Genomic DNA, 15301 nt, shown 5'->3' with positions numbered 1-15301 from the left:
AAATGGTCTGACTGGTGTTTACTGAAACACAGGACAGGCAGATGGAGACGACAGGGCAAGGAGAGGTCTCGGTTGGCTCTTGCCTTTGGCAGGTATGCAATTTGGGGATAATTCTGGTTGGTGCGTCCTGAAATATCAAATGATTGGCCCTTTTGTGTAGGTATGGCCCAACATCATGTGTCTAAAGTGCAGGTGCGGTTGTGGTTGCTGATGTTGATGTCTGACGGAACTGTACATATAAGAAAAATTAGGGGTCGATATCGATCGCTGTGCGACCGCCACATAATTTCTTTTTAGCGATGATAGGCATGACCATGCGATTGTTGAACTGTGGAACGCATTTTGACTGTCCTGAAAAGATTACAGAGAGAAGGTTGTTCATTTCAAACATATATATTACAGAGAGAAGATAGCAAAGAATGTAATGTGCTGATCAATCAGTATCTACAGCAGTCTCAATCTTCTCTCAGAATTTGCCAACGATGTTAGAGTTCGGGGTAGGGGCTTAGGGTTTGGGTGAGGGCTCACCGAAGTCCGACAGGTTTAGAGAGAAGCTGCAGCGAAAATGGTCCTATTAGATCACAATTATGATTTTAGCGATTAATGACAACATAGTCGATGGGACTAACATGTTTATCAAAAATATATAATAGTAGATCTTATGGATGCAATACATTAAGAAACCATCGTAGCCGAGACAAAGTTAGACTAAATTAGAGAAGTTCTAAGAAGATTTGCCTCACTGGATGGTCCATGCTCTGGGAGTTGAATTCACCGGAGTATATTTGTCAAATGGGAGAGAGGCTTGAAGATCTCACCAAAATGTCCAGTGTTTGAGCAGAGTGCTCACCGGAGCAATTCTTCCAGAGAAGGTGTTGTGCTGAATAATGAAGGTTAAGCCTCAACAGATAGTTCGGTGATCAATGAGAGTTGCACCAGAGCATTTCTAGAGAAAAGAAGAGAAGGCTCAACCCATCGGATAGTCCGGTGTTGAGAAGGATGAATGCACCGGAGCATTATTACCAGAGAAAGATGAAACCACTAAAGATCGAAGGTTCAACCTATCGGATAGTCCGGTGTGAATAGAATAAACACCAGACAATACACCGAATAATGAACAGTACAAAGAAGCATAGGGAGATGGGTGAATGACGATGAAGAGTCAAGGTCAAGTGATGAAAGCTTCACCATCCTCCCTTCGAAGAAAAACTCTTCCTCAAGGTCATCATCACACAAGTCGTTATCGCATGGCCAAAGGTATGGATAACGATGTAAGTGATAATGAATCCGATGAGGATTCTCCTTCCTATGATGAACTCTTTTATTTGATCAATGAGAAAAAAGGACTCATAAGAAACAATCAAAAGTGCTTAAGAAATTCAATGCACTTAATGACATTCATGCTACCTTTATCTCTAATTATGAATAATTATTGAGCAAATTTAATTTGTTAAACAAGGAGCATGATGAGCTTAAAACTAAATTTGAGTGCATTGAATCTCAAACTAAGGTCCATTTGAAATAATCTACTTCTCTATTTAATTTCAATCCTAAGGTAGATGCTTATATTTCTTGTGATGATTTAATTGATATATCATGCTCACCCCCATTGCAACTAGAAAAGTATTGAGAATATTTTTGTAGAACCATCTAATTATCTCATTGCGCAAGAGAATGATGAGCTTCAGCAAAAAGTTGAAAAGCTCAAGGACTTGGTAAGATTAAAAGTCAAAGAATGTGTCAAACCTCCTCAAGATAATCGTGCTTTCATAATGAAGAAGCTTGCGAAGGGGTCCACCGTGACATGCTTCAAATGCCATCAAGAAAGCCATAAGTCCTTCCAATGCAAACAAGTGAAGAAGAAGACCAAGGAGAAGAAGATGGCAAACCTTTCCAACAAGACATCCAACCTCTACACCAAGCTCAACTACAATATCAAGACCAAGAGCAACCACTACAAGCTCAAGAAGAAGGACAATGGTAAGTTGGTTGAACACATAGTTGGGAGAAAGGACCAGAGGTGAAACCAACCAATTTTGGTGCCCAAGAAAGTCATCACCAACATGAAGGAGCCCTAATCGTTTTGGGTTCCAAAGAAAACTTGAAGCCCGAAACGGCTATAAGGATTTAGAGACTTGGCTCACAAGATGAAGTGAAGATTCAAGCAAAGAAGCCAAGTATACAAGATAGATGCATTGATGAAGATCATGATCATCATATACCCAAATCTCCTTCCAAAGGTAAAAGATGTAATGGAGTTAGATGCAAAATCTTTTAATTATTGTAGCTCATTTGGCTTGTATATGATTGTATATGCTTATTTCAATTTATTACAATGCCTAGTGTATGCTTTCATATGATAGGTTGCTTGTGTTTATCTCTAACCCATGAGCAACCTACATGGTCTATTAGTTGTAGGTTCTTTACATGGCACTAGTTTTTAAAATTGGCATATTTGATGCGACATGAACCAATCTATAGGATAAATCCTCATTGTTATCGATAACAAGTGCATATATATCTCACATGTATTCAACACTTATATGCACATAATTATGGCGAGTATATCCTATGGGTTACGATTCTGAGACTAACATGTATTTCTAGTGATATTTTTTTTAGTCTCATAGAGTAATCAACATGTCCTGGAAGTATACAATGCTTAAATGTTTCAATTGGTATTATTATCAAATCTTTTATTCATTTAAGCTATCTCCATGCATAATATAGCTTAAACTTCCTATCTTAATATATTGTCTAGTTGTGTATATATTTTTTTCTCATCATATGTATGCACACATATAGGGGGAGTTTAGACTATATTATGTGAGTTTCATAAATTATGATCCATTTGCTTTCATAGCCTACAATTGATATCATTCATTTGTAGTGATATCCATTCAATTGGTATCCTTTTAATTGGATCATGATTTTTGAAGCTCTTTCCCATTTGCTCTAATGTTTTTCCCTTTGAGTTCAACATGCACATATAGCTTTTTTGGGAGATTGTTGATAAAGGGGGAGAATTTTGATGACCAAAGTAAGATGCAAGGTGCAAGATGAACAATATGAAGGAGATTGTAGCAACTAGCAAGATGTCTAGGAATGCCGAAGTTGACAAAGGAGGAGGAGAAATAGAAGCTCTTCCACTCCTCCAAGAGAAGCTCTTCCTCAAGGTCGTCATTGCGCAAGTTATCAAATAAGTGCCTCATGGCTAAAGGTATGGATAGCAATATAAGTGATGATGAATCCAATGAGAATTCTCGCTACTATGATGAACTCTTTCATTTGATCAATGAGCAACAAAGGGTCCTTAAGAAACAATCTAAAGAGCTTAAGAAATTCAATGCACTTAATGACATTCATGCTACCTCTATTTATAATTATGAACAATTGTTAAGCAAATTCGAATTGCTAAACAAAGAGCATGAAGTGCTTAAAGTAAAATTTGAGTGCATTGAATCTCAAACTAAAGTCCCTTTGAAACAATCCACCTCTCTTTCCAATTACAATCCTAAGGTGGATGCTTCCACTTCTTTTGATGATTTAATTGCTTTATCTAGCTCATCCATTTGCAATAAGATTTGTATTGAGGATGTTGTTGTAGAACCACCTAACAACCTCATTGCACAAGAGAATGATAAGCTCAAGCAAGAAGTGGAGAAACTCAAGAAGGATTTGGCAAGATTAAAGGGCAAGAGACATGTCCAACCTCTTCAAGATAACCGTGATTTCATAGTGAAGAAGCTTGCAGAGGGGTCAACCGTAACATGCTTCAAATGCATCAAGAAGGCCACAAGTCATTTCAATACAAGCAAGTCAAAAGGAGACCAAATAGAAGAAGAAGATGACGAACCTCTCCAATAAGATCTCCAATCTCTACACCAAGCCTAACTATAAGAACAAGATCAAGAGCAACCACTACAAGCTCAAAAAGAAGGAAAATGACAAGGTGGTTGCACACATAGTTGGGAAGAATGATCGAAGGTGGAAACAACTCATTTGGGTGTCCAAGGAAGTCATCACCAATATAAAGAGGTCCCAATCGGTTTGGGTTTCAAAGAAGACTTGAAGCCCAAGCCGGCTATGGGGATTTGGAAGTTTGGCTTACAAGATGAAGTGAAGATTCAAGCAAAGAAGCCAAGTGTACAAGATGGATGCATTGATGAAGATTATGATCACCTGGATAGGATTGTACAATTCGATGGAATATTCCACTAAGATCTGGGATGGTTCGATCTAGGAAAAACAATCGGACTAAGCAGTCCGCTAGTCTGTGACTATGCCCGCTCGTTCGGATGACTAGTGGGGTTGGACGAATAGTACCGTCTGCTTCTAAATTTTTTTTTTCTCTTTTTTTCTATTTGGACAGTAGGGTTGCTGTACTAAAAAATGATGAAACTTTTTCTATATGTTCTATAATTCATGATGAATCTATTTTAAAAGGATTCACCTCAATATCCCTTGTAGGTTTCAAAATAAAAATCTCCAAAGAGAGTTACTTCTAGAAATTCTAGCAATTTAAGGCCTAAAAAACTCCAAAAAACTAGGAAAATTCACTAATATTCATCTCATCTCAAAGAACTAGGAAAAAACTAGGAAAATTTAAGGCGTAATAATTTTTTAAATTATTTCAACCCTATGTTATTTGGTGAAAAAATGAGTTCATTTGCAATGCTCCATTTATATACATTTTTATCATTTCATGTGATATTCTCTTTTTAATTCAATTTGAATTTAAACAAATTCAAACATGTACAAATTCATCCAAACTCTTATGAAATGCATATAAATATGATTATACACAAATTGAGATGTTCACCAAAAAATCATCACAATCAACTGAGCTTATCCAATCTATTTACTAAACAGAAAACTGGTTTATCCTATCTAACCTAATCCCACTAACAAAACAAAAAGCTAGCTCATCTCATTCATCCAATCAAACAGAAAATTAACTCATCACATCTCAAAAACATGAATGATCATATTCCATCTAACCTCGTTCTCCAACTAAACATACCCTAAGTGTAAGATGGCGCACAAGAGACACAGTGCCATTTCTTGCACTATCTCTCCCTGTTGTCGGGTTTTAATATGATGAACATAAATGCATCAAAACAAAAGGGGGCAGTGTCTGGTTTTAGGAACGAGAGAGACGGTGATTAGACCATCCAATAAATCTAAACCTAATACACCTGTTTGTGTACGAGGAATATAATAGGACGTTAGTCGATTATACCACCTAGATCGATGCACATGTTTGCGTACGAGGAATAGGATGTGATGATTCCATGGTAGATACTGATTCTAGGATAAACTGGTTCCTCAAACCAAAAGCCCTATATGAATCGTGGAATCTGTAGTTTACTACAAGTCACTCAATCTACCATAGTAAAATTTAGAAGAACAAATAATTACCCTTATAACTTGCGAGCTCGGTGTAGCATTACTAGCCTGTTCCCCTTTTGGCTCCAGAACGCCTTGTAAACTCGGGCATTTGTTTACGGCAACTTGAGCATGTGCTTTGTCTTATGCTAGAATACTTCGAATTTACCTGCTACAATCACCGGATTGAATTCAACTGTGTTAATTATGCCGAAGACAAGGCCCAACAGTATGGGATTGTTACTTGTTGGTCCAGTGGGCTGAGCTCGGCCGAATTAATAGTTGGTCTGAAACGCATTGAACTTTTCAGCCTTGAGCTCGATATCGGCAACAAGCCATTCGGATCCGACTTAGACGACATGAATGACTGGTTCACAGTCCTTCCTTGCATACCTCGGACTTTGACTCACAAACAAAGCATACGTGGCACTCAAGGATGAAAATATGCAACAGCGGATATACTTGTGAGGGTAAGGTACTGTTTGTCTGGGGCTTTTGTTTTTGTTCCTTTAAAAAGCTGTGTTTTTAGTTTTTCAGAAAAATTGTTTTTAGATTTTAACTGTTGGATTTTACAATATTTTTTTTTCTTAGCACACTATTTTTCAGAAAAGCTACTTTCAGTTAGTTTCTCAGCTTCTAGTCATTTTCTCAGAAGTTCAGAAGCAAACTTCTAGCTTCTTCAAAAACCACTTTTCAGTAAACCCGTTTGTTTAAGTTTCTAGACTTCTAATATAAATAAAACCAGAAGCAGTCTGAAACAAACAGGCTCTACATATATCAAAAATACACTTGTGGGGTGAAAATAAACCACGAGTGACTTCTGTGAGCATTTGCAATTTCCCTGGAATAAAAGGAAACAAAATAGAGAACCCATCAGATTACATGATTGTTTATAGGAACTTATTGTCAAATCTTAAAGAAAATTCTGCTATGTATATCACCAAAAACACAGCTTTTGAAGTTTCTCTGTATTTTTTTGTTCACGTAGGGGGTTCCAGAAGTGTGATTTTTTTACTACGCGGAGGAGAGCTGTTGTTCTTAACGACATAGTAGCAGTAGAGTGACACAGTGGTAAATAAACGACGAGAGGAAGTTTTCGCCGGTATTTAAATGAACTAATACGCTTGACGGTGGTGTTTTTGCCAAAGTCGGGACCTTTTTGTTGGTACACAATCAATTTGTCCTTTAATAATTGTACTTTTTCAGCCCATTTTCTCATCGTAAACTATTTTAAGATTTTTCTTGCTTGGACAAACTCAACTCGAAGACTTCATTAAATTCGGTGGCCAGTCTACAAGACTAGGACCACATGATGAAACATATCAATCCAATCAAATGAGCACCAAGTCAACAAAAGGACCAGTCCCTAGTGAATGATTAGATGCGATGGAGCATCGATATCATGTGCTACGCTTTAAGCAAATGGCAAGCGCGCATTGTTTCACACTTTCTGTGGGCTTGTGTTGCATGTGGGGCGTGTTCCTTAGCCTAGAACGTGCTGGCAACTTAACACAATAGATCTAAGAACAAGGTCAATCAAATGGCAACTAATCTCAACTATGGTACATCAGTTAACTGCAAGTCTAGAAACTCGAGAAAAATTGACGAGAAACTCATTACTTAACTCAACAAAACCACAGCTGTCTACTTCGATTTTACTCGGCCGTAAAAATAGCCAAACAAGTCAGGATAACATTTATGAACAAGTGGAGTCAGGTTTAGATACATAAGGTTACGTCAAACAGTAGCATGTCCTTCAATGGACAGGCTAACAGAACCTCAAGGCATGAGGAAAAAAAAGGACAGATATATTTTGGTCTAATGTGTCTGTATCTTCACTATGTCCCACAGTATATCTACGGCTGTACAAGATCTGTATCGGTATGCAAGCGAGTATAGACATTTGATGGCTAGAGAGTCCCAGGATTGCGTGGCGAGCAAGCCATTGTTACAGGGGAGAACACCACAGTGAGGGGGGCATGGTCTGAGAGGCTGTAGTTCTCTGGCCACATGCCCTTCTCTACTTCTGGGGGGAAGAGAACAGCTTCCTTCACAGTGAAGCCGAAGGCTTCATCGTTCGCCTCAAAAGTGTCTAGGCTTCCAACGGCAATGTCGATTTCAGTATCATCCTCTTCTTGATTGCAGCATTTCGGACTCCAGATGCACCGCTTCAGCAGTTAAGAAGCATTGTCAGATTTCGGAGTGAATGATACACTTGTTATCAAAATTATGAGTAAATAGTTTAATTACTTGGACGATCCTTGCTGATTAAATATTTTCAGATACTCAGATTAGGGGGATCTTTACTGTTTGTATGGTTTCATACTTTTCGATTTGAAGTTTTCTATGCCATTCGAAATTGTAACATAGAGAACTATGTTCACTGCATTAAGGTAACTCTGATAAAGAGCAGTATGGCTGTAGAATAAAGTAAAGAGATGTCCTTGGATACCACGCAAAGTAAGCGATGCTTATAGAAGATCATGATATCCTATTAAAATACTGTCACTATGTGATACACGTTTATTTTCTACAGTCCGACCCATCTCCCACTCTCGAGGCTCAGCTCACTCTCCAGCTCCCTCTCACCGACAACCCAAGCCCACCTGTCATTTCCCTCTTCCACTCTAGCTGTGCCCACTCCCGCTCACCGTGCTCACAACCGCCACCCACCGAAACCGCTGGCGTACGCCCCACTCCGCGCCCCACGTCTCTGTAACAGCACGCACTCCCTCGCACCTATAACCACCCAACCCTGTCGTGCTGCCAGTTCCCCCATCCCCGCTCAACCCCATTGCGCAGAGTCACCCTTGTTGTTGCTCAGAGCTTCGCCGTTGCTGACTGCCGAGCCCGAGCCCTCCCTGTCACGTCTGAGGACGTCGCCGGCACCATAGGAGCACATGAAGTCTTCTCCGCCGCTCCTCAACGTTGTTCTGCCGCTGCACGGCCATCTCCGCCGAGCTCCGATAAGCTCTGATGCTCCTCTCTGTCACTAGCTTACCCCATAGCGTACCGACGCCCACTAACCCACCCTTTGGCACCGCATGACCGCCAGGAAGCCTCCATGGTCCTCGGTTTCGCCTCCTCATCGCCGTACCCGCCTTCTCATCAAGCATCGATCATCGCCGCCACCATCTCGCCGTCGCCAGCCATCTTCGACCGCAGTGAAGCCTCGGTGAGACTCCCCGTCGCCACATCTTTGTTTTGTGCTGCTTCCCGTCGCGTTTGGTAGGTCGTAGCTACTTATCGAGCGACGCCGGTGATGTTCCGGCTATGTACGAGGCAACACCGCCGTTTCCCGCCACCATCAGCCGCCCGTCTGTGTCGCCCACATCACCCACCTGAGCCCAGTTAGCCTGCTGACGCATTAATTAGGTTTTTTAATTTAAAAATAAATCCTTTAATCTATTTAAGCCCATAGACTTTACTGTTTTCATAATTATGCCCCTGTCAGTACTGTTATTTTACTTTCAACCCTTTGAATTTTTTACTTACTTACAAATAGGTCCCTAAATTTTACAAATAAGCCTTGAAACTTTCTGTTTTACAAATTAGACTTTGTTCTTTTTCAGAAAAACCCTGTAGCTTAAAACCCTCGTAGTTTTTTCATACGAGCTTCGTTTTAGACGATTCTTGCGCTCACACGATCGTAGCAGCGAGTACTTTCCGTTAGTAGGCTTTTTATAGCGCTTTGCTTATGTTTAGTGTAGTGTTCTTAGATGTTTACACTTGTTTGTTTCCGGTGTGCGCAATTGCAATAGGAGACAAGCAATTCGTGAATCTGCAGGACCGGACTTTTAAAGAGTTTGAGCAGTCCGCTGTGACAGGCAAGTGTCCTTAATAACATTGATCCTATTATAGAAAAATGTGTCTTTTACTTTCTAAATGTATGCTTATCAATATGAATCTTATGTTTAGGGTTTATTAGTACTTTCCATGATTATCCTTGCCGCTTGTGTTGTAGTTTAAGTGTTAAGGGTAGAAATGCTTAGTCATGCTGTCAAGTCAGTTGATTTAAATATTAATCTGACTAATGGTCTCTGCAACATGAACCGGTTTGAGTAATTTTTTTAGCAACATAGAACATAGGGATCTAGACAGGTTTATTTGGTTGGTATGGAAGCTGTGTGCGCAGTGGATGATGTGTGAGTACCTGCTTGAGATCCTAAGGATCGGTTAATGGACATGTAATCCAGGATAACAACGCAACCACGAGACTTATATGGTACGGCCTGGCCAATTAATTAGATGTTCTTATTCTGTACACACCAGTGGATGGTTGAGTGGTACAAGAGGGGTCTCTGCAGTAGATGGAATCCTTGTTGGCAGTAAAACCTTAGTGAGTGTTTACGGATTTAGAGACACCTTATAAAGGCTTTTTAGTGATCTCTCGACGCATCCACTACCGTTAAAAGTTCTCTTAGTGTTTTCTTTAAGATATACGGGTCTTTTGTAATAAACCTTATCGTTATGTAATGACACTGTTATATTATCACTTATGAAGTCACTACATGTATAAAACTTGATCATAACGTACATATAGAATGCATCTGCTTTGTTCTTTTGAAACCGGATGTGACACACTATATTCTCTTATGAGGGTTCTATCATGCCATTTAATTTTTTATGTTCCACCTGTCCATGTCAGATCTTGTTGACCTCCTTGTCTCATTTATTTTTTCTTTTTATTTTTTTAAACTACCTTGAAGGAGTTCATGAAGATTCAACATGTGTCTCAAGCAATTACACAAGGGATCACCTGAAATTCTTTGTAGTCAATAGCACCATTCCCATCACGGTCAGCTTCACTCCACAGATCTTCAATTTCTTGTGAATTTAGGCGATCAGGATGGACCATTCCTAACTGCATTTTCTGTAATATCAGCACCAGTGTTGTTGAGAGAAGCATATGAAATATGCATACGGACCATGAGTTGTCGTTGATACCTGACAGAGTGCCTGGTAGAAACTTGAATATGTGATGTGATCATCAGGACTGTCAGCCTTGAGAAGTGCAAATGCATTCTCCTCAGAAAGGAATGCAACTTGGAGGAGGAGGTACTGAAATTAAGAAATTTAAAATTACTTAGATCTCGGTGATGATTAAATAAGACACCACAAAACTAGATCTGTTGTTAACAGTTTTGCATGTTCTTCAAGGTCAACTTCTATTTTATATTAGCAATAAGATGCACATATTTATAGACACAGTGGTCATCATGTTGCTTACCTTGATGATACCAAAGACAGCTTCATTCCAGCTAGTTTTCAGGGGCTTCCTGCACTTATCTGGATTCAGAAGCCATATGAAATCAACTCCGCAGATGTTCCCTCGATGGTTTCGATGGCTTACCCACTATGCAAAAGGAGGGGAAATTAATAATTAATCCAATCATCAAAACACGTTCATAATATTACTAGGTTCAACTATCAACATTAGTAGCAAAAGGTAATTCTTTTGTTACCTTGTGTGCATCTTCTTCACTATCACTGTATTGATGAGCAGTATCATACGATGAAACAAACCCCTGTGAACGAAGGAACTTGTAAACATGTCCACGTTTGCTTCCATTCCAATCACTGTAATAGATATGTCCTGATCAAATATCTATGCATAGAAATCAAGTAAATTAGAAATTAGTGTGCATACTGTATACTGACCCACATAGGATGATTGGCATTGGACCAAGTTTATGTTCTTCCTGGTAAGCCTCTATGTACTGAAGGATCTTATATACCTGCATTTACACCACTAAATTGTTAGAAATCCTACTGAAACATTGCAAGAATGAAGCTTAGTTGCAAAAAAGCATACTGTTCCTACCTGCCTCAGCCGGACTATCGAAAGGCTGTGGTCATGAGGGAACAGCAAATGGGTGTTGACAATGAGGCTCTGCTGCTGGGCACAGCTGGTGCTAAGGTTTTGCAAGAATGGCATGGCGGACTCAACATGCAACAGCTGAGCCACTCGATCACCAAAGTCATTGAAGAGCAGCTCCCGATAATTCAAAACATTGAAGCAACTCTTATGTACAGCAGTAAGAAGACCTGCACATAAAGATGCATTTTCAGAGTATAAGTATTACGCCAGGGTCATGACAAGGTTGCCAATTCAAATCTGCCTATGCTCTTTTTCAAAACATTCAAGGGAATGTCGACACATAGTTATTGATAAACATCAGAGACGTCAACATCACTGGCATTTGGCATAACTGATTATCTACAATCTCGCACCTAACATTTTAAAAAACTGGAAAATGGAAAATATGTGTCACAATGTAATGGAAATCATTTGAGACATCATCATCAGAGGCATTCAACATAAGAGATTAACAATGCGGACATGAACAATTCGAATTATGATGACAATAACTGAAAAGGACAGGCACAATGGCCAAGTTGGAACCCACTTTGCTCATACAGATCTTCTTTTACCTTCTTTTTCTAGCCTACGTTCAGGCTTTCCTATGTCACTAGAAAAAGGGAGATTATTTATATTTATATCGACCTGACAGCAAACAGCCATTTTGACGGACCGGCAAAACGGACGGTTGAAGGCACAACAGAACACAGGATTTTATCTCCCCTCATCCTTCCAAGCTGAAATGAGGAACCGGGACTCACCGTCTCCGCGATTGTTGGTGCGTGCGAGCTTCAAGAGCGTGTAATTGGCGTCGCCAAGCCGCTTCTCGTACATGTCCACCAGCTCATCGTTCCCCAACCACACCTCCTGAGAGCAAATCAGCGAACAATCACATTCATGTATGTTCCTTTTTTTCACACATTCATTGCAGCGAAGAACTTCAGAATTGCTCAATTCATCTCACCTGGAGGCAGATGATGGAGGAGCAGTCGGCGAGGAGACGGTCGATGATCTTCTCGTTGCGGCTGAACCAGTAGGCCCTGTACTGGCTCTCCCTGCAATTCTGCCCCAATGCCAAACAAACACCACCGTCACTCCACCAATCCAGAAACCCAAGGAACTCCCCCACCATACCAACCCGAGCAGATTCCCTGGCAACGGGGAAAAGCAAAGCAAGATCCAACCCACCTCGGAGTCCATGCGTTTGTAGATCGGCGCGAGGATGTTGAACGTGGTGCAGGAGACGGAGCGCTCGTCCCGCGGCTGCCGCCGCTGGTGGTGGTGGCGATCCCGCCGCCGCCTGGCGCCCGCCTCCCTCCGCTGCTTCTTCGTCTGCAGTCACCAACGCGCACCGAATCTCAGCAAAACCTCAGCTCACCAATCAAAACCGAGCAAACCCAACTACAGATCATCCAAAAACACATCGATAGACACGTCGCCGGCGGCGGCTGTTGCTCACCATTGCGATGACTGGGGAGGACGGAATCCAAGACCGAGGAGGTCGTGTGGTCTCCGCCGCTTCTCGTCGATTTGGCGGACACTAGGGGAGAGGAGAGGAATGGATTGATGCTTCTTTCTACCTGGCCTCGGCGTCGGCGTCCCCGCCTTGGATTTTATAGACCTTGATTCGGAATGGTTAAATTTTTTGTTTCCGCTACGGTAAAAAAAAGTAGTAGTAAAAGGAAAATGGGACCCGAGAAGACGCGACCAGAGTATCTAAACCAGGGGCCGGTGAGCTGACAGGTCCACGTCACCTACGGGGCCCACACGTCGGTTTACTATTCGGGCCTCGTGCGGTCACCTTGTTGCGCGGGTTTATTTTTCATTTCTTCCTCGTTTTGCTATTGCAGTTTCTCTTTGACTGACGGGTGGACCCTTGCGGGGCTAGGCTGGCAGACCTTTGGTCCAATCAGATTGGTCTGTTCCCTGTTTCTCTTGGGTGGCCGAATGTGAGGTCCTCCCAAAACAAGTGACGGCAACGAGGGGAATGATTTTGGTGAGGGAAATGTGAGAAGAATGATCGCCAGGTTGTTTGAGTGAGGAATTTAGGCCAATCATGTTTCATGTGTCCGTTATCATTCATATTCGCAGTAGATTTGATCGAAATATAACGCTGTTTCCGTGTTCATCACAAGAAATTAGTATTGACGTGCAAGAGCAAAAATCAGAGGTTGAAGTTGTACATCAAAGGTACTGTGTATTCCAGGTAGAGAAAATATTCTTTCTAGATTAAGAGGAGTAGGTCATAAGATATCGTAGGTGTACAATTTAATTTGAGGTATTTAGTAGTTATAGATGTCCATAAAAATAATAAAAATTAGATTATAATTATTATATGTATGCAATATTTACTTTAGGATATACGAGTTGAAAAATTAATTACAGATTTAGTAATGGTATCATAGATGTGCAATTTAATTTGAGGTATTTGTTGTATGTTCTAAATATTAGACAGATATAACATATAATTTTATTTGAGACATTTGTTCGAAGTTTAGTTAGGTTTTATACAGTTTTTGAATATACAGTAAATTATGTAATTTTATAATATTTCTACTGTTATAATCCTAGATGATATAATTTTTATTTAGGCTGAGAATAATGTTATTTTGTTAAAAATTATGTTATGTCACAGATATGTCTTGAGCACTATAGGTCTTAGAGTAAAGTAAATATTTTGTAGGTAATTTTTTCTTTGTAATATTGTTTTAGATTTACGTAATTTTAGGAATCTGTTGTTATAGATCTATGTAAGTTTAATTAGAGATGTAAAAGGAATTATTTACATTTTAGGTTATGAGGAATTATGTTAGGGTACATGCAGGGTTCACAAAATTTGATATTGAGTATTAGATTAAGCAATTTAGAGAAATATAGTTATTGTTTGCTGCATTTGAAGTTAGTCACATGAAATTAACTTGGTAATTTATTCGATATATTTATTTTAGGTCAGAGTTATGTCAAACACTAGAAATCTTAGAGTTTTCTGTGGAAATTGTCAAATCCATAACGGTCCATCGGGTGTTGATTTGAGTAATTTTTCACTTACTATCATTGAGCACCCAAACCCTGAGGAGATAAGAATGTGGTTCATCCAATATTTTCAATTGGATCCTGATATTTATTCCATTATGGTGCATTGCATGTGGGCTCATACATTAGATTTAGTTTGTTGAGAGTTCAAATCGGTGTATCAGATGGACAAGTGGTTGAAATGATTGGAGTGGTGCAGGCGTTGTGGGGATGAGTTTAATATATTAGTGCAGGCATGTCCAAGAGAAATGTATGATGGTAGCAGTGCAGCGACACCTGCATAAGAAGAGGATAGGCAGGGTTATGCAATGTCGAGGGAAGAAGTTGAGCAATGGCATATGGCTGAGGTAGAGGTTGTTTTGTATAGGTAGTCAGGAAATATTGAGAGTTAGGCTGATGTAGAGGAGGAAATTGAAGAAATTATTGTTTATCTTGAGAACATGAACCGTAACACGATACACGAGGAAGAATCTTTATTGCAATATGCAAATGTGGAGGATGATGATGATGACAACGACGACGACGACGACGACGTGTCCTCTAAAACAGTCATGCCAGATCAATGGAACTTGCATGAGAAAGCGAAGATGTAAGTTATGGGAAACCATGATTACCTTGGGAGTATGGATCAAGTATGGTTCACCTAAATCAGGTCTTCTCCAATCGGTCTGAAATGAAGGATGCAGTGGCACGATGAGTAATGACATCACATAGGGAGGTATGGGTTGCTGTGTCGACCCTAGAAAAGTATAGTGTGAAGTGTAGAACTCTTGGACACAGCTTTTATGTTCATGCATATAAGTGTAGAATCTTTTTATAGGATTTTTACCAAGTTTTAGTATTGTTTGGTATATTATTCTTATGTTCTTTATGTGCTCATATAGACGAATCAATTCAAGAGCAGTTCAAAAATCTCCAGGAAGAAGACTTTGAAGGAACTATGCATCACCTTGACGAAGGAATGTGTCTTGACCATGTTCTGAGCCAAATTTTCAATAAAAATTAGTTTTACAAAAC

At 40.0% G+C, this 15301-nt stretch overlaps 1 protein-coding gene across 4 annotated transcripts; it reads right to left on the bottom strand.

Moving 5' to 3' along the window:
- Positions 1–7008: 7008 nt before the first annotated feature.
- LOC133903386 (uncharacterized calcium-binding protein At1g02270-like) lies at positions 7009–12886 on the bottom strand. Of its 4 annotated transcripts, none has more exons than XM_062344740.1 (11): positions 12711–12881; positions 12440–12583; positions 12216–12314; positions 12013–12118; positions 11213–11436; positions 11050–11126; positions 10854–10968; positions 10619–10744; positions 10336–10449; positions 10148–10261; positions 7009–7556 (listed from the first exon to the last, which is right to left on the bottom strand). In XM_062344740.1, the coding sequence occupies exons 1-11, from the start codon at positions 12711–12713 to the stop codon at positions 7299–7301; spliced, it is 1380 nt and encodes a 459-aa protein (XP_062200724.1). In that variant the 5' UTR covers positions 12714–12881; the 3' UTR covers positions 7009–7298. The 4 variants fall into 4 exon arrangements, with proteins under 4 accessions (XP_062200724.1, XP_062200725.1, XP_062200726.1 ...); XM_062344741.1 differs by having other exon boundaries at positions 10148–10252; positions 12711–12879; XM_062344742.1 differs by lacking the exon at positions 7009–7556 and adding an exon at positions 7851–8744 and having other exon boundaries at positions 12711–12886.
- Between the last annotated feature and the right edge of the window lie 2415 nt (positions 12887–15301).

This window comes from Phragmites australis, chromosome 21 (genome assembly GCF_958298935.1).
Source record: "Phragmites australis chromosome 21, lpPhrAust1.1, whole genome shotgun sequence".
NCBI classification, from domain to species: Eukaryota; Viridiplantae; Streptophyta; class Magnoliopsida; order Poales; family Poaceae; genus Phragmites; species Phragmites australis.
The sequence above is the reverse complement of the archived record's forward strand: the minus strand, read 5'-3'. Positions and strand labels throughout refer to the sequence as shown.

What these genes read in the sequence shown, in the direction of transcription:
- LOC133903386 (XM_062344740.1), bottom strand. An exon ending in ATGCCAATCATCCTATGTGG is followed by an intron (nt 10,969 to 11,049) that starts GTCAGTATACAG and finishes TATCTATTACAG; the next exon opens with TGATTGGAATGGAAGCAAAC. An exon ending in TTGACTACAAAGAATTTCAG is followed by an intron (nt 7,557 to 10,147) that starts GTGATCCCTTGT and finishes TAACTGCTGAAG; the next exon opens with CGGTGCATCTGGAGTCCGAA.